Source organism: Chionomys nivalis, chromosome 7 (assembly GCF_950005125.1).
Source record: "Chionomys nivalis chromosome 7, mChiNiv1.1, whole genome shotgun sequence".
In the NCBI taxonomy this organism is placed as follows: Eukaryota; Metazoa; Chordata; class Mammalia; order Rodentia; family Cricetidae; genus Chionomys; species Chionomys nivalis.
In genome coordinates this window covers 74,684,380-74,707,008 of record NC_080092.1, presented here as the reverse complement: position 1 = coordinate 74,707,008, position 22,629 = coordinate 74,684,380, and the positions used below count along the sequence as shown (strand labels likewise).

General features: G+C 50.2%; 2 protein-coding genes across 3 annotated transcripts in view; both read left to right on the top strand.

Annotated features, from left to right (window-relative positions):
• Positions 1-4,290, top strand: part of Acsf2 (acyl-CoA synthetase family member 2) — a 37,576-nt gene extending 33,286 nt beyond the window's left edge. The window contains exons 11-16 of the mRNA XM_057776287.1: positions 18-125; positions 1,185-1,336; positions 2,812-2,953; positions 3,428-3,538; positions 3,693-3,761; positions 4,032-4,290. Of these exons, the coding sequence (XP_057632270.1) occupies positions 18-125; positions 1,185-1,336; positions 2,812-2,953; positions 3,428-3,538; positions 3,693-3,761; positions 4,032-4,082 (633 nt within the window). The 3' untranslated portion in view covers positions 4,083-4,290. The remainder of the gene's footprint in view (positions 1-17; positions 126-1,184; positions 1,337-2,811; positions 2,954-3,427; positions 3,539-3,692; positions 3,762-4,031) is intronic.
• A 6,414-nt stretch (positions 4,291-10,704) lies between these two features.
• Positions 10,705-18,331, top strand: Rsad1 (radical S-adenosyl methionine domain containing 1). 2 transcript variants are annotated; one of them, XM_057773299.1, is made up of 9 exons: positions 10,705-10,920; positions 11,269-11,402; positions 11,506-11,710; positions 13,845-14,210; positions 14,411-14,474; positions 14,889-15,036; positions 15,239-15,293; positions 16,060-16,166; positions 16,400-18,331. In XM_057773299.1, the coding sequence occupies exons 1-9, from the start codon at positions 10,786-10,788 to the stop codon at positions 16,515-16,517; spliced, it is 1,332 nt and encodes a 443-aa protein (XP_057629282.1). In that variant the 5' UTR covers positions 10,705-10,785; the 3' UTR covers positions 16,518-18,331. The 2 variants fall into 2 exon arrangements, 1 of the variants encoding a protein (XP_057629282.1); XR_009057345.1 differs by lacking the exons at positions 16,060-16,166; positions 16,400-18,331 and having other exon boundaries at positions 14,411-14,980; positions 15,239-15,286.
• Positions 18,332-22,629: the final 4,298 nt, after the last annotated feature.

Sequence of the window (22,629 nt, the reverse complement as noted above, 5' to 3'; positions counted from 1 at the left end):
TCTTTTTGACCCCCTAGGTTGTTTATGGAACCACGGAGAACAGTCCCGTGACCTTCATGAACTACCCCGAGGACACCCTGGAGGAGAAGGCTGAGAGTGTGGGCCGAGTTATGCCTCACACGGAGGTGAGCCCCCCCAACAGATGCCCTCAGAGCCCACCTCACACTGCTTGAGGACAGTTGGGACTTTCCATCAGACATCCAAACAGCTCACTCAAATATAGAGGGCCCTAGCAACAGGGGCTTGCTGGACCTGGCCCGACTTTGTGGGTTGAAGCAAGGAAGGGGAAGAGCTGGAACAGCAGCCCTGAGCAGCCGCCAGCTGAACCTCTCCTCAGCCACCCTTCCTGTCTGAGGTGTGTTTTTGCCAAGCCCACTGTCTGTCTTGGGGCAGCTAGACCAGTCTCGAAAATGAGCCAGAACAGAGATTTTTTTTTTCCTTACACAGCTCTTTGTTCCCCCAGGCCCCTGCCTCTTGCTCTTCTTTTGTCTGAGCCTAAACTCTTCTTTTCCCAAGCTATCTGTCCCTTGAAGGTCCCTTACACTTCAAAGGCCCAAGGATACTCCCCAGTCTCAGACTCCTAGCTATGACTCTTCTCTGGCTCCAATCATGTAACTTTATTCAGATATTACTGAGTTTCTGTGCCTCTTTGGGATGCACCCTGGGGGTTGTCAGGGAGATATCCTTTTTCTCCATCCCCAAAGTGCAGACATGGAAGTGCCCAGACCCAGTTTTCCTCGGTACATTGCCTGTGACTCTTTGTCTACCAGGATTTCGGCTTCTTCCTCTGTTGACCACATGGCGGAGCCATGCGGTCATCTTCAGTGTCTTTGCTGCCTTGTGGAAAGTGAGGGGAGACAATAGCCTTCCCTTCTACATAGCTTATAACTCAGCATCTGCCTGGCATCCTTCAGGCCTCCTTCAAGGCTGCTCACTACCCAACCCTGTCCTCAGCACCCTGTGTAAGCACACACACACCCTCCCCATGGTCCAGGCTCAGTGTGGGTCTCTCCATGGTGACAGGTCTTTTCTAGCCTATTTTTCCTTTCCCCGGAATGGGATGAGCAGATCCAGTAGCTTCATTTCTGGGAGGGTAGGGGGAAAGAAAGCAAAGCTCCCCGCCCCATCCCCAGGGAAGCAAGAGAGTGGGAAGCTCAAGCTGGAAACTGACTTGCTGTCCCCAGGCCCAGATCGTGAACTTGGAGACAGGGGAGCTGAGCAAGCTGAACATGCCGGGAGAGCTGTACATACGAGGGTACTGCGTCATGCAGGGTTACTGGGATGAGCCTCAGAAGACCTTCGAAGCAATTGGACAAGACAAGTGGTATCGGACAGGGTGAGACGGCGAGACTGGGGTTCCAGGCTGAGCTCTGTAAACTAAACCAGCACATGGAGGACATGGGTTCTCTTGTCCTGGAGACTTGCTTTCCAAAATTTGCCCGGGCTTGCAGCTTAGTGGTAGAGCTCTTGGATGCTGTGTGTGAGGTCACAGATTGAACCCCAGTATTGTAGGGGCGTGGGAGGAGGGAAAAAACACCTCCAAGGCTTACTGGAGATGTATCTTAGTTTCTAGTGTCCTTGTTTAGCATGTGTGAAGTAATGGGTTCAGTCTTCAGCGCCACATGAACTGGCATAACGCACACGGCTGTAATCCCAGCTCTTGGCAGAGGGCAGGGCCATCTTTAGCTACGTAGTGAGTTGAGAGCCAGCCTGAGCTACATGAGACCTTGTGTCCAGTAATGGAAAACAGAATGGATTGTGGCTGCAGGTGAGCGGGGAGGACTAGCTTGCACAGTCCCTGGGCTCTCCCTGTGGAGTCACATAATCCCAGCATGGTAGTGCGTATGTTGGTAACCCTACTGCTTGGGTGGTAGAAGCAAGAGCATTAGGTGTTCAAGGTCACTCTCATGTGACCCTGCCTCAAAACAAACAGCAACAACAAAAAATTTTTTCCTGAATCAAAATGTGTGTCATGGGGGTGGACCTACTTCTCACAGTGATAAGACACCAGGACATCACACGACACTTGCACCCCCAGAATCTGAGTCGGTTTTCCGTGAGTTGATTATTAATCAAACACAGGGACCTCTACAAAAGCATCCAGAGCTCTTAACATTGAGACGTCTCTCCAGTCCCTCCCTCCCTCCCTCCCTCCCTCCCTCCCTCCCTCCCTTCCTTCCTTCCTCTCTCTTTCCTTTTGTCTGAAGCTGAGAACTGAACCCAAGGCCTTGCAAGGCAAGTGCTCTAACTGAGCTAAATCCCCAGCCATGTGTGTGTTCTTTATTAGCTCCCCGTAGATCCGCACACTCGCAGTACCCACACCTGCCGTGTGCCAGTGCGTCCTCAACCCGATGGGAAACAAGATGAGACCGGGCCTGCTTCTTCCCACGTGTCTGGAGGAAGAAGACAGATAATTTCAGACATCAAAAAGTCAAACGGGGTCACAGGAGAGGAAGTGGCTGTGGCGGAGAAAGGATTTTCTTAGAGCAGGGTCAGAGAAGGCCACTGGAAACATTTGAGCTGAGATCTAAATGATTAAAAAAGAAGCCATCCATAAAGACAAGCCAATATATAAATAGGAAGGCAGAGAGAATGGGGTAGGTGCTGTACTGACTTTACCCCGCTTCTTCCAGCCTGGGCTATAGGCTTCAAAGGTGTTTTTTTGTTCCTGCTGGGACTCCTAGAGTCTAGAGCAGCAGGGGACACACAGTAGATGCTCAGTAAATGTTTGGTGACTGAGTGAAGGCCTGAGCTAGTGGACACGTCCCATAAAGCAGAGGTGAGGTACCCCTGCTGGGTGTCTCCTTACAGAGACATTGCCACGATGGATGAACAGGGCTTCTGCAAGATCGTAGGCCGCTCTAAGGACATGATCATCCGGGGTGGTGAGAACATCTACCCTGCAGAGCTGGAGGACTTCTTCCACAAGCACCCCCAAGTGCAAGAAGTGCAGGTGAGGCACCGTGAATCGGGCACTGGTACCCCGGGATTAGCTGGTGACTAGGAAGGGGGCTTTGCCTTAGGTTTCTATGGCTGTGATGAAGCACCATGACCAAAAGCGACTTGGGGAGGAAAGGGTTTGTTTTGTCTTCTACTGCTACATCACAGTCCATCACCAAAGGGAAGATGCGGCGGCTGGAATTCAAGGCAGGAATCTGGAAGCAGGAACTGAAGGAGTGCTGCTTACTGCCTTGCCCCCCATGGCTTGCTCAGCCTAGGGGTGGCCCCACCCACAATGGGCTGTCCTCTCCCACGTCAGTCATCAACCAAGAAAATGCAACATAGGCTTGCCCAAAGGCCAACCTAGTGGGGGCATTTTCTTACTTGAGGTTCCCTCTTTCCAAATGACTCTAGCCTGAGTCAAACTGACATCAAAAATTAGCCAGCCCAGGGTGGCAGTGCGGTATTTGTCTTTGACCTTGGCTAGGTGGTGGGGGTGAAGGACGATCGGATGGGAGAGGAAATCTGTGCTTGCATCCGGCTGAAGAGTGGGGAGACCACCACAGAGGAGGAGATCAAAGCTTTCTGCAAAGGAAAGGTGGGACCCCCCCCAACCACCCTCCCTGGCCTCCCTCTCCCTGTCAATCAGCCCTGGTAGGGATGTGGGGGGTGTTGCCTGATGGACCCAGTTCCCCAGCCCAGGGAGCGCTCTGACCTTGCCCAGCCTCACACTTCCCCTCTCTGCTCTGCAGATCTCCCACTTTAAGATTCCCCGATACATCGTGTTTGTGGAAAACTATCCTCTCACCATCTCAGGAAAGGTGTGTAAGGCGGGGGAGACTGGAGAGGGACAGGGCAATGTGGAGTCTGCTGGGCCTCCTTGCAGAAAGCCAATTGGTCCCACCTGTTCCTCCCTCAGTAAAGAGCTGGCGGACAGCCGGAGGGTCGAAAAGCTACTTCCTCCTGTTTGTCCTGGGCTTTCTTGGGTTTAGTACTTGCTCCCTTCCCCCACTGTCATTCCCAGGCAGACCAAGGATGACTGGTTACCATAGCACCAAGGCAGCCGACTCTCACTCTTGTCTTTCTTCTAGATCCAGAAATTCAGACTCCGAGAGCAGATGGAGCAACGTCTAAAACTGTGACGCAAAGAAGGGTCCTCCCAGAGCCCCTCAGCCTTCCCACACAATGGAGAACCCTACTGGCCCTTCTCGGCCAGCCCAGGCCCTCCTTAGCCTGCCCAGGCTTCTCTGTCCTCCCACACAAAGGAGGATCCTCCCAGCCCTCTCGGGCTCTTCTGAGCCCTCCTCGTGTCCCTTGTCATCTTTGTGACTTGGCATAAAGAGTTTTCTGTTAGGCCAGTGTCTGGTTGGTGTGCTCTCTGCAGCTCCTGTGGGGTGGAGAAGGGAGGAGGCAGGGAGGGAGCTGGCTCTTCAGACCTTGTCCTGCAGGCCCTTTGCTGTCTATTATCTACGTAATCTAAGCCTCTCCCTGTCTCCCTGAAATGCCAAGTCCCTGTGTGTGTGTGTGTGTGTGTGTGTGTGCGTGTGTGTGCAAGAGTGTTCGTATGAGACAGGATCTCACTGTGTGGTCCTGGTGGTACTGCTATTCACTGTGTAGACCAGGCTGGATTTGAACTCACAGAGATCTCATTGTTTCTGCCACTGGAGTGCTGAAATCAAAGTCATGTGCCTCCATGCCTGCCTTCATTTTTGCCTTTTTAAGTTTTACTCATGTAATTGTTTTCCAAATTATCACCACAGATTAGTCCAGGAATAAGTAGTGTTGTGTTACTTCCCCCCTGTTGCTGAGAATCTTAAAGACCCTTGCTTGCTAGATAAGGCCTTGTCTGCTGGCATACACTCCCAGCCGATAAGTTTTCACTTTTTAAAAAATAACAGATTTGTGGGTGGAGAGATGACTCAGTGGCTGAGAGGACTTGCTCTTTGTCCAGGGGGTTTGCGTTTGATTCTCAGCACCCACATTTGGCAGCTCACAACCACCTCCAGTTCCACAGGATTGCATGCCCTCCTCTGGCCTCTGGGGGCACACCCCCACACACACACCCCAATTCGTGCTATATACTTCCACAGACACATGCAGATAAATAAAAACAAATCTGTCAAATAACAGCTTTATTGAGCTATAGCTCACATAGTATCCAGCTCACCCACTTTAAGGCATGTTTTCCCTACCATATTTATGCCTGGATATCAGTTTAACTATCTCCAAAGCCAACTTTAACCATTGCCATCGCCTCCTAAGAGACTCTGTAGGGGCTCGAGAGATGTGTCAGGGCTAAGAGCCTTGGCTGCTTTTGCAGAGGACCTGGGTTTGTTTCCCAGCACCCACATGGCATCTCACAACCATCCATAATTTCAGTTGCAGGAAATACAGTGCCCTCGTCTGACCTCGGTGGGCTACCTGATGTGCACATACAGACTCATACAAGCAAAAAACACTTGTCTACATGAAATCGATTGATCTGTTTTTATTTTATGTGTATGAGTGTTTGGCTTGCACATACGTTATGTGTGCCTCCTGCCTGCCTGGTGCCCTCAGAGGTCAGAAGAAGGTGGCTCTCCTGAAACAGGAGTTCCAAATGGTTATGACCCTCCAGGTGGGTGCTGGAAGCTGAATCCAGGTCCTCAGCACGAGCAGCAGTGCCCTGAACCACGGAACCATCTCTCGTGCTCCAAATACACTACTGTGGGTTTTTTTTCTTTCTTTCTTTTTTTTTTTTTTTAAATATTTATTTATTATGTATACAATGTTCTGTCTGTGTGTATGCCTGCAGGCCAGGAGAGGGCACCAGACCTCATTACAGATGGTTGTGAGCCACCATGTGGTTGCTGGGAATTGAACTCAGGACCTTTGGAAGAGCAGGCAATGCTTTTAACCGCTGAGCCATCTCTCCAGCCCCCCACTACTGTGGTCTTACTGGGTTCCGAGGTTCACGTTGGTAATTCCACTACTTTGAAGGCAGAAGCAAGGTGATTGCTGCAAGTTCGAGGCTAGCCTGGGCTACGTCATGACCTTGTCTCAAAAAACAAAACAGCAGAAAAACAAGTCAGAAGAAAGGGAAACCTTATGTTTATCATTTTTATCTTTTTTAACCTACCCAGTTTTTATTTTTCTTCTATAATTTTTGATTAATGAAACTGGGATTTCTCTAATGAACAGATTCTGCCTCACAAAACCAAAACAGCAATAAAAAAAAGCAGAACGGTTTAGAACATGGAACGAGACTGGAGCTGATGGTCAGTGGCCTGCCAGCAAGTAGCTAATCTTCATGACTCTTGGCAGGTCAATGGTGGCATTAGCATGACCTTAGGGTAGAGTGTTCTGTCCTCTGATACCCAAAGCTCAGCCACTGGATACTTGAATAGGCCAAAATAAAGAATCAAATAAATATTTCATAAAGGCAAACCTCAGGCCCCAGGAAAGTAATGTGGACAACAATGACCCTTTTCAGAGTGCCATCTACTGCAAAGTTATTGGGGAACAGTAACTAATATTACTTGGTTGTGGGACCCCAAAAGTTAATGGAATTTTTCCCCCTCTGTAGTGGGGATGGGACCCAGGGCCTCAAGGTTGCTTAGGCTCTCTCTGTCTTAGCTACATCATCAGTCTAATCGACTTTTTGTTTGAGGCAAGGTCTCATGTAGTAACCTTGTGGAGGTTAGGTCGGCTCCTTAAGCTCTGGATCCTTTTGCCTCCACTTCCCAAGTGCTACCGTGACAGGTGTGTGCCACTATACAGGGCTCCCGATAATCGACTTATTGTTTTTATTTTTAAATCTGTGCTTAATGGGTGTGGGGGTGTAGGTGACGATGGCACAGCACACATGTAGAGGTCGGAGCCCCACCTTCTGGAGTCTTCTCCACCTTCATGTGAGTCTGGGGGTCAAAACATTAGGCTCACATCATTGGGTGGCAAGCATTTTGACCCTCTGAGCCGTCGTGCTGGCCCACGGTTAGTTGATTTTAAAGTTGAGTAAATCCAGGCAACTAAAAGCAGATGAAACCCTGCGGTGGTGGTGCACGCCTTTAATCCCAGCACTTGGGAGGCAGAGGCAGGCGGATCTCTGTGAGTTCAAGACCAGCCTGGTCTACAAGAGCTAGTTCCAGGACAGGCTCCAAAACCACAGAGAAACCCTGTCTCAAAAAACCAAAAAAAAAAAAAAAAAAAAAAAAAAGCAGATGAAGTTTTCCCTCAACTTCAGTTCCCGCTGGGAAGAGACAAAAAAGTCTCTGTCTGCAGCCCCGAGCTCCCTCTCACGGGACTGCCCCCCTTCTACAGCCCTGAGCTCCCTCTCACGGGACTGCCCCCCTTCTACAGCCCTGAGCTCCCTCTCACGGGACTGCCCCCCTTCTGCAGCCCTGAGCTCCCTGCACAGCTGCCCCAGCATCTGCACCTCCATACTGTTGAAGAGCTGAGTGTTTCGTTTAAGTTCCTCTTAAGGACCAGGCACCACTCCAGATGCCTTCACAGCATCTTCTCTTGAAAGCTTCCCGGCAGCCCCATTAAATAAGCATCCATCCACTCCACAGAGGTGACCCCCAAACAGGGAGATCCACTCTCTTACCCAAGGGCATGAAGCCACCTGGTGGATTAAGAAAATCTCCCCAGCACAACGTCGATTCTCCCTGACTTGTATTTCTCTCTGATCCTTCTCCTCTCTCTCCCTTTTTTTTTTTTTGTGAGACAGAAACATAAACTGACCTTTAATTCTTGGTAATTCTCCTGCCTCAACCTCCCAAACGCTGAGATTACATTTGCATATCCCTCTTCCTGGCAAATGTTGTGTTCTTCCTGTCGTTGAGCCAGACACCAACATTATCTAGTGATCTCTGAGTCTGAGGCCAGCCTGGTCTACTTAGTGAGTTCCAGGCCAGTCAGGGCTATATAGTGAGACCCTGTCTTAGAAAAACAAGAACAATAAAATCCCCCAAAACAACAACAAAAATCAAACCTGGCCATGGAAAAGCAGAGTTTATGAACATATCCGTTTTGCTTTAGATTCACATAGTTGATGCGATTGCTAACTTCGGCTAAAGGAAGATTACTAATTCTTAGTATGTTGTAATATGTGCGGCAGGGCTGCGTCCCCGGCACCCAGCCGCCCACATGGCTAGCTTATGCCCCGAAATAATTACATGGAAACTGTATTATTTTAATCACTGCCTGGCCCATTAGCTCCAGCCTCCCATTAGCTCCAGCCTCTTATTGGCTAGCTCTTACATATTGATCTAACCCATTTCTAATATTCTGTGTAGTACCACGAGCTGGCTTACCAGGAAAGATCTTAACCTGCGTCTGTCTGGAGTGAGAGAATCATGGCGACTCCCTGACTCGGCTTCTTTCTCCCAGCCTTCTGTTCTGTTTACTCCACCCACCTAAGGGTTGGCCTATTAAATGGGCCTAGGCAGTTTCTTTATTAATTAACCAATGAAAGCAACAGATTAGAAAGAAATCACTCCCACATCACTTAGTATCTACACTTCTCTGGTTTGCACACCTTTCTGCTTTCAAAAATGCATGAAAGAGGATGAGTGAGGGGCTGGAGAGATGGCTTAGCGGTTAAGAGCATTGCCTGTTCTTCCAAAGGTCCTGAGTTCAATTCCCAGCAACCACATGGTGGCTCACAACCATCTGTAATGAGGTCTGGCGCTCTCTTCTGGCCTGCAACCATACAGACAGACAGAATATTGTATACATAGTAAATAAATAAATATTTTTTTTAAAAAAGAAGATGAGCGATAGAGGGATCAGTGAGCAAAAGACACTTGTCACCAAAGCTCATGCATTTAGTTTGATCTCTGGGACCCACAGAGTGGAGGCAGGGAGCTGACTCCCTTGAGTTGTCCTCTGATCTTCACAGAAGCCCTGTAGTATGGGTATCCATACACATGCACACACGAATAAGTAAAAAAAGGCATAAAAGGCCCACAAGTAGGGGTAATAGCAAGATGACAGCTAAGAGATTTTGAGCCGCCATTTCTCAAGCTCGTTTTCTCCTCCCGAAGCTCTCTGTCTCCCGAGCCATTAGTTTCATTGACAGAAGATGTGAATCTTCTAGACCCAGCTGTCTGGAACAGGTTCGTTTTGCACTGGTCATCAATTTGCCTGGCTCCTGTAGACAGAACATTCAGTCATGTTACGTGAAGCATGTGCATTACTTAGAGACAGCAAGGGAGAAAAGGCTGGACTGGCTGAAGCTTGGTACCCCAGGGTCAGGGGAGCTGCCTGGTGTGGATGGAGTCTCATCTGTGTGTGTGTCCCACTTGCACTGCAGCCAAAGGATAGAAAAACGGCCTTCCCTGACTTGTGTGCTCTAGGGTCAAATACTGTTGGGCTAACCCACTGAAAGATACCCTGTTTCTAGAGGGGACAAGGACAGAGAGTTTGGCCCATTCTAGATGTTTCTCCTAGATGCTGTATACCCAGAACCTTAGCTTCCTGAGGACCAAGGAAAGGTGAGAACTACTTTTAGAAATGAGTGACTCCAAAGCCCTCCAGATCTTTCCAGTCTGGTGAACAGTCCCGCCAAGCCTCTCGCGTGTGTCCTGACCTCACACACACACCATCTCCTCCACCTCTTCCCTCAGATGCCAGGGTTGGCGTGACTCAGAGGCCACAGCTCACCCTCCTGGCCAAGCCAATACTCTGTGGAAAAGAATTCTTTTCTTTTTCTCTTTTCTGCCTTTCCCTCCCTGTCTCCCTCAAATATTTTTATATCACGTGTATGGGTAGTTTGCCTGCATGTATCTGTGCAGCGCAATGTATGAAGTGCTGGAGGAAGTTGGAACTGGAGTTACAGATGGTTATTAGCCACAGTGTGGGTGCTGGGTTCTCTGGAAGAGCAGGTGATAGCTGCACCATCTCTCCAGACTCCCTTCCTTTCTTGAAACATCGCCCCATGTAGCCCAGCCTGGGTTCAAGCTCCCTGGATAGTCAAAGAAGATCTTGAATTCCTGATTCTGCTGCCTTTGCCTCCAAAGTTTTAGAATTATAGGGATGTACTGCCACACATGGCTTTCTTTTCTTTCTTTTTTAAGCAAAATTTTTACTTAATTAAAAAGAATGTGATGGAGTATTTTGCCTGCATGCATGTGTTATGTATTGCATGCATGCTATAGTTATTTTAATATTATTGTGTGTGCATACCTGTGTGTGTGTTGTGTGTGCACATGAGTTTGGTAGGGAGGCACCCGTGGAGGTCAAAAGACCACTCTGCAGAGCAAAGTTCTCTCCTGCCCCATATTTGTGTGTTCCACTGACCATTCAAGTAAGCAGGGCAGCTGTCAGTTCCTTGTTTCCGGCCGTGATGTCTGTCCCTTCTTTTTTTGCTTCTTTGAGACAGACTCTTGAGCACCCAGGAGGGGGACGGGACATGGGCGCCTAAAATCAGGTCATAGTCTAAACGGAGAGACAAACCAAGTCAAGATTCAATTCAGTGACCTACGTCTCCCGGCGTTCAGATCAGAGCCAGGTACACATTATAAGTAATTGACTAAAAAGAACTAAGAGTTGCTGCACGGGGTCATGAAAGTCGCCCTGATGCAGGTTGCCAGGAGGCCCACAGCCCACTCCACGTCCTTGGGAAAGGACAGACGGGCTGTGCCCTCGGGAAAGACTAGGCTGTGAGTACGGCAGGGTCCAGCAGGGGACGCCGCAGATCCGAGGCCCAGGGCTCTCTAGCCGCGCCGGGAGAGGCAATAGGAGGTCACACAGCTCCTCGGACTTCCGCCGGGGCGACGCACGCGGCCCAGCCTAGGGCACACCCTTGCGCCCTGGGTGCGTTGTCGAGGTGTCGGAACCCTGCCTTCTGCCGCCTTGCTAGCCATGGTTTCCTCCCGGGTCCGGATCGGGAGATGGGTGGCAGCAGCCAGGGCGGCCCAGAGGCGCCCCCGTGTGGACAGCCTGGGACAGCCTCAGAGTCCCGAGTCCGCGAGCACGCGCGCCGCGCTTTACGTGCACGTGAGTGGGCGGGGGAGGGCAGAGGGAGGCCCTGGTTGGCGCCTGTCCCGCTGTTGTTAGTTACCGTGCTCCAACATCAATCACATCTGGCATAGCATCTGTCCCCCACGTCCTACCCCACCGGAAAACATCGGGCCAAAGACCTAAAGTCTGGTGCTCACCAGCTGGGTGACCCTTTGGAATCTTGTTCTACCAGAGCGGGCATAGTAATCTCAGCGCCACCTGCCTAGGTGGGTAGAGTGGCTTAGTTGTCGCAGCCACCGCTGACCAACCATAGAAAGGGAATGGAAATAGCCTGGGCAGCCCAGAGTCCCACCTCAGCTCGCAATGCACCCCTCCTGTCCCCAGTGGCCCTATTGTGAGAAGCGCTGCAGCTACTGCAACTTCAATAAGTATATCCCCCGCGGCGTGGAGGAGGGGGCCATGCGGAACTGCCTGGTGACGGAGGCGCGGACGCTGCTGCGGCTCAGCGGGGTGCAAAGGTCGGTGTTCAGGCCAGTAGACGAGGTCTTGGGAGAGAGGACACGATAGATGGACGTCCCTTGGGGATTCTCCAGTTTTTACGGCTCCATCCTCTTCCTCCAGGGTGGAGTCTGTGTTCTTTGGTGGGGGAACCCCAAGTCTGGCCAGTCCTCACACCGTGGCTGCTGTCCTGGAGGCCGTGGCACAGGAAACCCATTTGCCTGCAGATTCGGAAGTCACATTGGAGGCTAACCCCACTTCAGCCCCAGGTTCCAGGCTGGCAGCTTTTGGAGCAGCAGGCGTCAACAGGTTGTCCATTGGTCTGCAGGTGACCCATTTCATCCACCCTATCCCAGTGCACCCCGACCCTAAGGTGGCATTCAGCCACTGGGAAAACATTTCCGGGTACCAGGTCTAGTACACGGTAGACTGTGGAGCGATTTTTTTTTTTAACTGTTCTGTCTGTTGCTATACTGGCCTATATGCTTCCTGAGGCAGGCTTTGACATCATCATATTGTTGTTGCTGTTTTGTAACACTGTACCCTGTAGTTCGGGCTAGCCCCAACTTCTTCTGCCTCCATCTTCTTAGCATTGGGATTCCAATGCAGCCACGTCCACCTTACGTGGTGCTGGGGATCGAACACGGGTATGAGGGGCAAGCATTCTACAAACTGAGCTGTATCTCCTGCCCTTATTAATATCATTATTACTTTGATAGCAGAACTGACACTGTAGCTCAGGTTGGCCTTATACTCGCAGCAATCTCCCTGCCTCAGCCTTCTAAACACTGAGATTAGAGGCACCACGCCCAGCTAGTTTATTCTTTTGTATTCCAGGCACTTAACATGGTACCTGCTACATAGCAGATGCTGCATGGGTGTGGGTAGCTCAGTGGTTAGAGACCTTCCTGTGCACGTGGGAACCAGAATTTGGATCCCCAGCACCCACACAAACGCCGAGTGGGTATGGCAGCCTGCCTGTAGTCCCAGTACTTGGAGACACAGAGAAAGGGGTCCCATCTCCCTCGCTTAAGGCTGGCTAACCAGACTTCACCGTATCAGCTACCTGTGGTTTTGGCTCAGTGAATATGGTAGCCAAAATTTAAGGAAATTCCCAGTGCCAACCTTAGGCTTACACACACACACACACGCACGCACGCACGCACTTGCCCTCACCCTCACACATGTGAACACATATACACACAGGCACGCTACACACATACAGACATCAAAGGAAGAAAGGATAAAAACAGGGTGGGACTTGTTATAAGATTGGAGACAGAGACAGGCCAGCAGCCAGATCATGGCGTGGTAAATACTGCCTGAGGGGCACCCAACCTGATGAAATCCTGGAAGCCTTCCTGGAGGAAGTGACACATGAGTGAGACAGAGCAGGTGCTCACCCAGTAAGGGGTGTGGGAGGAAAGGGCACAGGATGTGGAAGGACGTTGCATGTTTTGGGGGAAGCTGTGTCATCCCCTGTGACTGGGGACAAGGCTACCAGACAGGACCGAGAGCCTTCAGCTCTTGCGAGAGTTTGGGGTTTTTCCCATTGTGGAGCCTCTGAAGGTGTGTTTATGAGTCAGGAAAAATCTCTGCCAGGTTGACCTCTGATGTTTCTGTATCCCCCATTTACCACAGGGTAGACCACTTCACTTAGAGTTTGGGGTCACAGGATAGTCTGATACATCATGTCTGGATGTTTTTGCTCAAAATGCTTGTTTTTCCCTCTTCCTTTTTTTTGAAGACAAGTTTTTTTTTTGTTTTGTTTTGTTTTTGAGACAGGGTTTCTCTGTAGTTTTAGAGCCTGGCCTGGAACTAGCTTTTGTAGACCAGGCTGGCCTTGAACTCACAGAGATCCCCCTGCCTCCGCCTCCCTAGTGCTGGGATTAAAAGCCTGTCACCACCACCCCCGTCAAAGACAAGGTTTTATAGCCCACTCTGGCCTTAAATGTGTCACGTAGCTGAGGTCAGCTTTGAATTCTTGATCCTCTTGCCTCCACCTCCCTAGGTATTGATTGGGATTACAGATGTGGGATTACACCACACGTGGCTTCTAATTATGAGGAAACATCAGGGAAATCTAAATTAAGAAACCCTTGGGTCTAGGTGTGGTGGTACACAGTTGTCACCTCACTACGCAGGAGGCTGAAGCAGGAGGATTTCCATGAGTTCAAAACCAGCCAGAGCTCTTTAGTGAAACCCTGTCTCAAAAGGCAACAAAACACAATGAAAGAGAGAGAGAGAGAGAGAGAGAGAGAGAGAGAGAGAGAGAGAGAGAGTGAGAGTTAGAGTTATAGAGATTAAATATACCCTTCACTGAGGAGTAGCTCTGGGTACTGCCTTGATCACCTCCATGGTCACCCCCCCCCCCGTCTGCCTTTGTGTGTCCCTCACATCTGTGCCCCAAATAAGGCTGAGTGTTGCTGCCTCCCTTGTTACACCCGACCCTCTCTCCCCAGTCCCTGGATGACACGGAGCTGCAGCTGCTGGGACGGACTCACTCGGCCAGCGACGGTTTGCAGACTCTGGCAGAAGCCAGGCGCCTATTCCCTGGCAGAGTATCGGTAGATTTAATGCTGGGGCTGCCGGCACAAAAGGTGGAGCCGTGGCTTCGACAGCTCCAGAGACTGCTGTACCACTGCGATGACCACCTCTCCCTCTACCAGCTGACCCTGGAACGGGGCACCTCACTCTTTGCCCAGGTGCAGCAGGGCACCCTCCCAGCCCCTGACGCCGACCTGGCTGCTGAGATGTACCAGGAGGGCAGGACGGTCCTTCGAGACGCTGGCTTTCGCCAGTATGAGGTCTCCAACTTTGCACGGAACGTGAGTGCTGGGCTGATGACCAGAGATGCAAAATCAGTGGGCTGAGATATGACCGGGAGAACGAAACCTTCTGAAGAGAGGGGTTCCCGTAGGGTGCGCTCAGACCTGAGTTGGTGAGACGGTTCTCATCAGATGCCGCTGACCTCAACAGAAGCCAGCATCGCGTCTTTCAGTGCTGACAATTCCCTCCTTTCCCACAGGGGGCGCTCAGTACCCACAACCGGACCTACTGGCAGTGCGGTCAGTATCTTGGCATTGGGCCTGGTGAGTCGATTGTGAACACCCGAAAGTATGATTCAGGAGAGGAGCATTCTGGTTGTGTGAACTTGGACTGCTCATTTAACCACTCGGAGCCTGCATTTCTTTATGCAAAGTACACAAAACCTCTCTGTGGAACCGCGGAATGGGAATCTCCAGGCCTTTGCAGCCTGGTGCCGTAGTTCTGAGTCTGGTGTAGATCAGAAGCCCCTGGGGGCTTGTTGCAACCAAGAATGCTGGCTGGGCCCTCCCTGCCGGACCTCTCATGGGCAGAACTGGAGCAGGACCTGAGGATTTACATTTATAGTGGTCGCTTCGGGGACCACCCTTGGGAAAGTCCCTGATTTAAATCTGATAATTCACCATGTTAACTTACTTCTATTAATATGTATGTGGGGGATGGTTGTTTGTTGTTGTCAGGAGCCCACGGACGATTTGTGTCCCAGGGAGCCGGAGGTCACACCCGGGATGCACGGATCCAGACGCTGGAGCCAGACAACTGGATGAAAGAGGTGATGCTGTTTGGTCATGGCACCCGGAAGTGTGTCCCCCTGAGCAAGCTGGAGGTGTGAGTACCTAAGTACCCAGAGCTCTTCACCAAGGGTCTCCTGCACCCCAGAGCCCCCTCCATGCTTTTACGTCGTTATTGCCTGCCTTGCCTCCCCCACTCTGACTATACTGTGTGAGTTCCAAGCATAACATCACATTCCGGCATTGGGCTTAAAGAACGTGAGAGCTTCCCCCTAAGATCCCATGTGATTTTCTTTCAGGCTGGAGGAGGTTTTGGCTATGGGGCTGCGCACTGATGTGGGGGTCACTCATCAGGTAAGGGACTGGGGGTTCTTAGATGCATCAGCTCAGCTCTGGGTTGACGGCTGGAGGATGGGCCTAGCTAGCCGACGCCTGATGGCAGAATCAGTAGACAGTGTTGTAATGGTCAGAACCTTAGACTAGGGCTGAGTACTGGTTTTGGTTTTTCGAGACAGGGTTTCTCTATGGTTTTGGAGCCTGTCCTGGAACTAGCTCTTGTAGACCAGGCTGGCTTCGAACTCACAGAGATCGCCTGTCTCTGCCTCCCGAGTGCTGGGATTAAAAGCGTGCGCCACCATATCTATCGCCCAAGTACTCTCAAGTACACTGAAACTTCAGATGGTAAGGGTAATAGATAGCGACTGGAGCAGTGGTGGCGCACACCTTTAATCCCAGCACTCGGGAGTTCGAGGCAGGCACTAAAGCTACAGAGAAACCCTGTCTCAGGGAAAAAAAAATAATAATGGCTAATTAGATTCAGGGTTACTATGGATGTCGTTTGGGCTATGAAGCCCTGGTGGTGCTGGCACTGCCCCTTCGAGGGGACAACAGGAGAGAGCAGAAGAGACTTGCCCCCCCACCCCCCGCCCCCATGCTGGATTTGGGTCTCCACATGCACTAAGAATGAAAGCACTCGCTTTCTCTCTGGCCGTTGACCTATCCTGCCTGGCGTTCATGTGCGTCATTGCTCAGACACCATGCTGGACTTTCCCTGACCCCTTCCTGCATCAGGCCGCCTGGCTCTCAGCCAGCGCATTGCCCTAGCTCTTCTGGTTCCCAGCACTGGCAGCAGTTCGAGCCCCAGGGTCTGACACTGTGGGACGTGTTCGGAGGAAGCGGGGAGGTGGAGGAGCTGCGAGCGCAGGGTCTGTTGCTGTTGGACCACAGGTGTGTTGGTGCAGAGGGGGCTAAGGGGTTCCTGGGAGCTTTGACTACGGATAAAGGCATGGGCGCGCGCGGGGGGGGGGGGGAACCTGTCATAACGCATGCGCCCCTCTTCAAAGTTGCGGAAACAAGAAAGACCTAGTAGCGAAGGGTCTTTGGGGTCCCAGGGGTGCAGGGCAGGAATGGGTCTTAAAGCGGTAAAGGAAGAGTCATGTCCGGGTCTCTCGGTTTCCCAGGGGTCTCCGGTGTTCGTGGGAGGGGCTAGCTGTGCTGGACTCACTGTTGCTGATCCTCCTGCCTCAACTCCAAGAAGCCTGGCAGCACAGGACTCCCTCACCTGTGTCAGGAGGATGACCAGCTGCTTCTGCATCACAGGGCAACAGCAGTTGGACTTCCAAGGTTAGGCCGGCATGGCAAACATCTCTCCTCTGCCTGCTTTAAGGTGCCGGCCTCTCTGCTTTAAGTTGTTATTGCTTGGCTCTGATGTCCCCCCCGGGATGGCTACATTGAACTGGGAGAAAGAGCATCTCTGGTCCTGGAGCTGGTACCCACCAACATCTCAAGGACCACAGATCGGCCTGTGTTCCCATGTGAGCCTAGGAGGTACTCGTCACACACTGGCTTTTGTTGGCTCTTTTGGACATTAAATAACAAGCAATATTTGGAAGTTATTCTGCAGGGAATTGTGTCTGTTGGAGAAGTCTCCCTCATTCTGGAGAAAAGCCCCGAGTTGGCGTGTATGATTCAGTAGTGTAACACCCGATTTTGTGTTACACCCTCGGTACAGTTCGCGCACCACTGTACCATACGCAAGTCGGGCAAGGGCCTGGAGATTGAAAGAACACACAAAGAGACCTGGGTCATTCGTAAGGAGATCAGCCGAATGCCATTTATTCAACCTTGGGGAAATCCTTATATACCTAGCTGTTGCACAAGGATTTCTGCCCAGGCAGGTGGGAAATTACCATGCCAAAGATGGAGTCAACAATGCCCTACAGCTAATCACCAGGTGGGGCAGGGGGAGCACAGGAACAAACAGAATGCTTTAGTTAGCTGACCAGAAACTGTCCTCAAGATGCACCCCAGGAACAAGGGTAGATCCGGGCCCTACAAGTAGAACTAAATCCCCTCCAGGTATCTTAAACAAGTAAAAAAAAAAACACAAAAATGGGATATTTACAGAACCATTTGAGAGGCTGGAGAGATGGTCCAGTAGTTAGAGCACTGCTCTTCCAAAGGACCAGGCTTCAGTTCCCAGCAGCCATGTGGTGGCTCACAACCATCTGTGACGCCCATTCTAGGGGACCAGGAACCCTCTTCTGTCCTCTGCAGATACCAGGCACATATGTGGTACATGGACACTCATTCAGGCAAAACACTCACATGCATAAAATAGAAATAAATCTTTTATTAAAAAGCATATTTGAGATTTTTAGTCAAGGCTATTTGTTGTACAGAATGGGTCCCATACTCTGGGTTTATCTGATTATCTGATTGTTTTCTTTTTCAAGACAAGGTTTCTCTGTGTTACAGTCGTGATTGTCCTGGAACTCCTTTTGTAGACCAGTATGGCCTCAAACTCACTGAACTCAAGTTAGGATCAAACCTATGACCTTGCTCAAGTCGGACAATTGTTCTCTTGCTGAACTAAGCCTGACTTTCCTTTTTTTTCTTTCTTTCTTTCTTTCTTTCTTTCTTTCTTTCTTTCTTTCTTTCTTTCTTTCTTTCTTTCTTTTTAATGAGCGACCCTCAGTGTTAGAATTCAGACCAGACTGCTGCTCAGGCCATGCCCACCTGCAACAACCTCCTTGGTCTATGCTAGAAATGCCAGGCTGTGATCCCTAGCCCTCCGGGCTCCTCGGTGTCCACCCGTCAGCCCCCAGGTTGTCATACTCCTTGGACATGGAAAGGTTGTCATAATGGGTTTCCCTCCACTAGATGCGCCCTCCTCTTCAAAGTGGCTTATTCCTTGCCAGCAATGCAACACCCTCCTTCTTCTTCCCTACTGCCTGCAGGGGAATCAGAGACAGCCCTGAAGAAGGGGAAATCTCCTCCTTCCTCCAAAGCCTATAGGAAGGGATTCCCCCCCCCCCCCGCAACTTGTGCCTTGCAGAACTTTAATTATCATCAGAGCCCAGCCGTGTTATCCACGTACCCATATAACTAGGGCCTGAGTGTTCCTCAGAGTCCACACTGTCCTGCTGCCTGTTTGTGTGTCTGTCGCATTAATTCTTTCAATAAATCTCTTTCTCTTTTAGTCAATCTCCTACTCTTTGTCTTAAAGACAAACCTAAGTGTCCCTCCCCTTGAGCCACTCCCAGCCTTTCACTCTTTTATTGGGAATTGTATGTTCTCTGTGTGTATGTGTGTGTGTTTGTGTGTGTGCATGCACATGGTTTGTTTGGCTGTATGCTGTGTGTCTGTATGGTTTGTTTTGCTGTATGCTGTGTGTGTGTGTTTGTGTGTGTGCATGCACATGGTTTGTTTGGCTGTATGCTGTGTGTCTGTATGGTTTGTTTTGCTGTATGCTGTGTGTGTGTGTGTGTGTGTGTGGTTTGTTTCGTTGTGCTGGGACTGGAACTCAGGCCCTCCTGATGTGCAGTCCTCCATCACTGAGCTACATCCTCAGCCTAAGGTGCTGTAACTGACTCCTTATCAAGGCAAAGGGTACCAGGGTGCCAGAGTGATTTAGAAACCCTGCAAATGCTTGGTTTCATGCTGGGCTCAGTCTCCAGTGGATGATGAAGGATGGGGTTCCCCCCTCCTCTCAGGGGTAAACGTGTGTATTTTCCATGTGCTGGTGGTTGTGAGTGCCAGGCCTTCTTTGACCTTGTGGTAACTGTTACTCCCTCTCCTTTATTCATGAGCTGGTCTTCTAGCATCAGTGGTATGCCAGGCGCTGTACTGGGCATGAACAGAGGAATAGAATAAGAGCTGTCTGTGCTCTTAGGGAGCTTGATGCCATGTTGACAGATGTTCAGAGAGATAAACCCCGGGGCTGTTGGTTAAGGTGTTACAGATAGCTAAGGGAGCCTAAGGGCATTTGGTTTTGAGGGTCTGAGAGGAAGGAAGGAAGTTTTGTTTTTCTTACCAATTCTTAGTACCCCTAGGGCCCTGGACAGCCTAGGCTCAGGGCAGCTGGTGGGTGGCCTTTGCTGTTCAAGGGTCCCTGCCCCAGCCTTCCCCTCATCTTGATATTCAAGAAGCTAGCACAGCCCTGGGGCAGGTGTTCCATCAGATAAACCGAGGCCACTCGGGTTTCTCCTAACTGCCAGGACTTGTGCCACCTGAGATGTCTGGGTCCCCCCTGTTGAGGCACCTCAGGGAGCCTGTGTAGGGGCTGGATGGGAGCCAGGGAGATCAGGGTGGCCCCAATCACCTCCCGTGACTCAGCCTCATCCCACCCTTCCCGATGAATCAGAACCTCCTGGAGGTGGGGCCCAGGAATCAAGCTGTTGAATGTTTCCTCAAGGCTCCAAACTTGGGCCCAAAGACTGTCTTCTCCCACCTTGCTGTCCTGGGGTGGGGACAGGAAAGTGGCTATTTCCCGAAACGGCAAAGTGGGAGTGGGAGCCTTCCATGGCTCATCCGTCGAGTCTTCCATTTGGGGACTTCAGCTGTTGTCTTCTCAGCACTGTTTTGTGTTTTCAGACAGTGTCTCATGTAATCTGGCCTTGAGCTCTGAGTAGCTGAAAGTAACCTTTAACTTCTGGTTGTGCCGCCGCCGCCACCCAGATGCTAGCATTTCCAGACATGTCCCACCGTGCCTGGCCTCTTCTCCTATATTTAAATCATCTTCGGTTACGTGTAATACCTAATGCAGTATAAATCTGTGTAAATAGGGCTGTGGAGATGACTCAGTGGGCACTTGTCAGCAAGCCTGACAATCTAGTTTGATCCCCAGGACCTACATGATAGGAAAGAGCTGCCTCCTGCAAGTTGTCGACTAAACCCCCCAGAGTGTCAGGGTATGCACAGACACCCCAAATAAATACATGTAATTTTTAAGAAGGTGTGTGTTGCAGGGAGTGTTGCTGGGGCAGTAGCTCATCGGTTAAGAGCAGTTGGTACTTTTGCAGAGGACTTGGGTTCACTTCCCAGCACCCTCATCATGGTTTGCTGGCCAAGTTCTGGGGGAGGATCTGGCACCCTCTTCTGGCCTCTGCAGGCACCAGGCATGCATGTGGTACACATACAAGCAAGCAAACACTCAAACTTTTTTCAAAGATATAATGTTTAGGGCAGAATGACAAGGGAGAAAATATGTAGGTGTTCAGTACAGAAGCAGTTTCTCCCCGAAAATTCCCCATTAGGAATTTCTTGAATCTGCGGATAGTGAACCCACAGATACACCACTTGAACCCCATCGTTGAGCAGCTTTAATGATGAAGGTCCATTTTACTCTGGCCCTGCTCTGTGGCACCGTCCATTTCCTGGGGTAGAGGCACATTCTCTTTTGCTTGATTCAGCAGAGAAAGCCACAGAGCGAAATGCCTGAGTTGTATAACTGTTCAGTGTTTGCTACTACTCCTTGGAGTATGGGAGATCCTAGAGACCTGAGAAGGGACAGGAGATGTGCCCAGCCCCCACTGTAAGAAGTGATGGGTGGACCACTGCCTGTGTGTCCCTCTGGGACAGGGATCGGCATTGTTCAGACAGAGAGACCCTTGTGGCGGTCTGGTCTCAGAGTGGAGCCAGTGGTGGGCAGAGGAGCAGCTAGGCATAAGAGAGAAGCAGAAAGAACTTAGCATTTGCTGTGTTGCTAGTATATTTTCAGATAGTTAGCACAGCACAATTAAGATTAAGCTGTCAGATGCAATTGGTGGTCCCAGCATTCAGAGATTAACGGTTACTAGGCTGGGTGTGGCCAGGTGGCTCAATGGTAGAGTGCTTGCCCTGCATTCGGTAGCCTTGAGTTCCATGTCCAGCACTGAAAGCTTGAAGATTATCACTGTTATGATTCTGTGGCTATGATGGGAATATAGCTCAGGCATTAGAGGCTTACCTAGCATACACTGGTGGAATCCCCAGTACTGAATAAGCCTGGCAACTGTCCAACACCTGGAGTCCTTGCACTCGGGAAATGAAGGCAGGAGGGACCTCAGGAGTTCAGGGTCAGCTTCAGCTACATAGCATTTTGGAGTATGGCACGGGCTGTATCGGACCAAAACTCCAAACTAGGCATCGATCTCTCAATTGAGTGAGCTCATTTTTTTTTAAACCAGAGTTTACACTGCACTTCATATAAATACTATACATACATGCATAGTTAGTTACCTAGATTCCCAGATCTCTAGTTCTCCTGTCTTTCTTTTCCCTGAAGGGAACTTTAAAGCCAACTTTTTTGTTGTTGTTGTTGTTGTTTTTGTTTTTTTGGTTTTTCGAGACAGGGTTTCTCTGTGGTTTTGGAGCCTGTCCTGGAACTAGCTCTTGTAGACCAGGCTGGTCTCGAACTCAGAGATCCACCTGCCTCTGCCTCCCAAGTGCTGGGATAAAGCCAACTTTTAAACTATTATAAACGAGCAATACAATGGAAACATTAGGCAGAATTGTAAATGGAAATCAAAACCCCCGGTGATGCTCTCACTGGTTTTATTTGCCTACGTGTCCTTCCGGCGCTTGTCCAGGGCAAGCCATATTTTTGCTGAGTATTCAGGCCCGGGTCTAATTTTGTGCCCTGCCTCTTTAGCTTCTCATTTTTCACAAGCAGTTCTCCACCATGAGCCACGATCATCATCTTCGTCTTCTTAATTGTTGAATAGTGTTCCGGTGAGTGAACCATTTACTAATCATTCCCCTAATGCAGAGCACTTACATGGCTGCTCAGTTTTCCCCATGGTGAGTACCGCTGCAGCGTGATTTATGGATGTCATTGCTTCCTTTGGATTATTTCCTCTAGTCAGTGCCCCAGAAGGAGATGGCAGGGCTGAAGGGGATAAATGCTTTAGCGACCCTTGGTGTGAATTACTGTATTGTTTTCCTAAAGGTTTTCCTTTTTTAAAAAAATCTGCTAAGAAAAAAATACACATCTCTTTTTCAACCACATAAAAGAAAAGCAAAAGAGTATACTACAGAAATTTCTACAACATTCGGATGCTGATCGTTCCAGACAGCTTGTGATGCATAGATATATATGTAGATGGAGAGATAAAAATAATTTTTAAACAAAAGGGATCATATTCCTGTGTTCTCTCTCTCTCCCTCTCCCTCTCCCTCTCCCCCTCTCTCCCTCCCTCCCTCCCTCCCTCCCTCTCTCTCTCTCTCTCCCTTTTTTTTTTTTTCCAACTGAAGATGTTCTGGATTTTTCTAGTTGGTTCTTTGAGTAGCTGTGCCTGGTACTGGAACGATAAAGTGGGAAACTGCTATAAACCAGACGCTGTGCCAACGGTTTTGCCTGAGTTTGGTTGTTGAGGCTCAACAAGACCCAGTGAGAGACGGTGTCCCTTTCACAAAGTCGTAGATGCAA

Coding starts and splice junctions, on each gene's coding strand:
- Rsad1 (XM_057773299.1), top strand. CDS start 10,786: ATGGTTTCCTCCCGGGTCCGGATCGGGAGATGGGTGGCAGCAGCCAGG. Junction 10,921..11,268: donor GCGCCGCGCTTTACGTGCAC/GTGAGTGGGCGG, acceptor TCCTGTCCCCAG/TGGCCCTATTGTGAGAAGCG. Junction 11,403..11,505: donor CGGCTCAGCGGGGTGCAAAG/GTCGGTGTTCAG, acceptor CTCTTCCTCCAG/GGTGGAGTCTGTGTTCTTTG.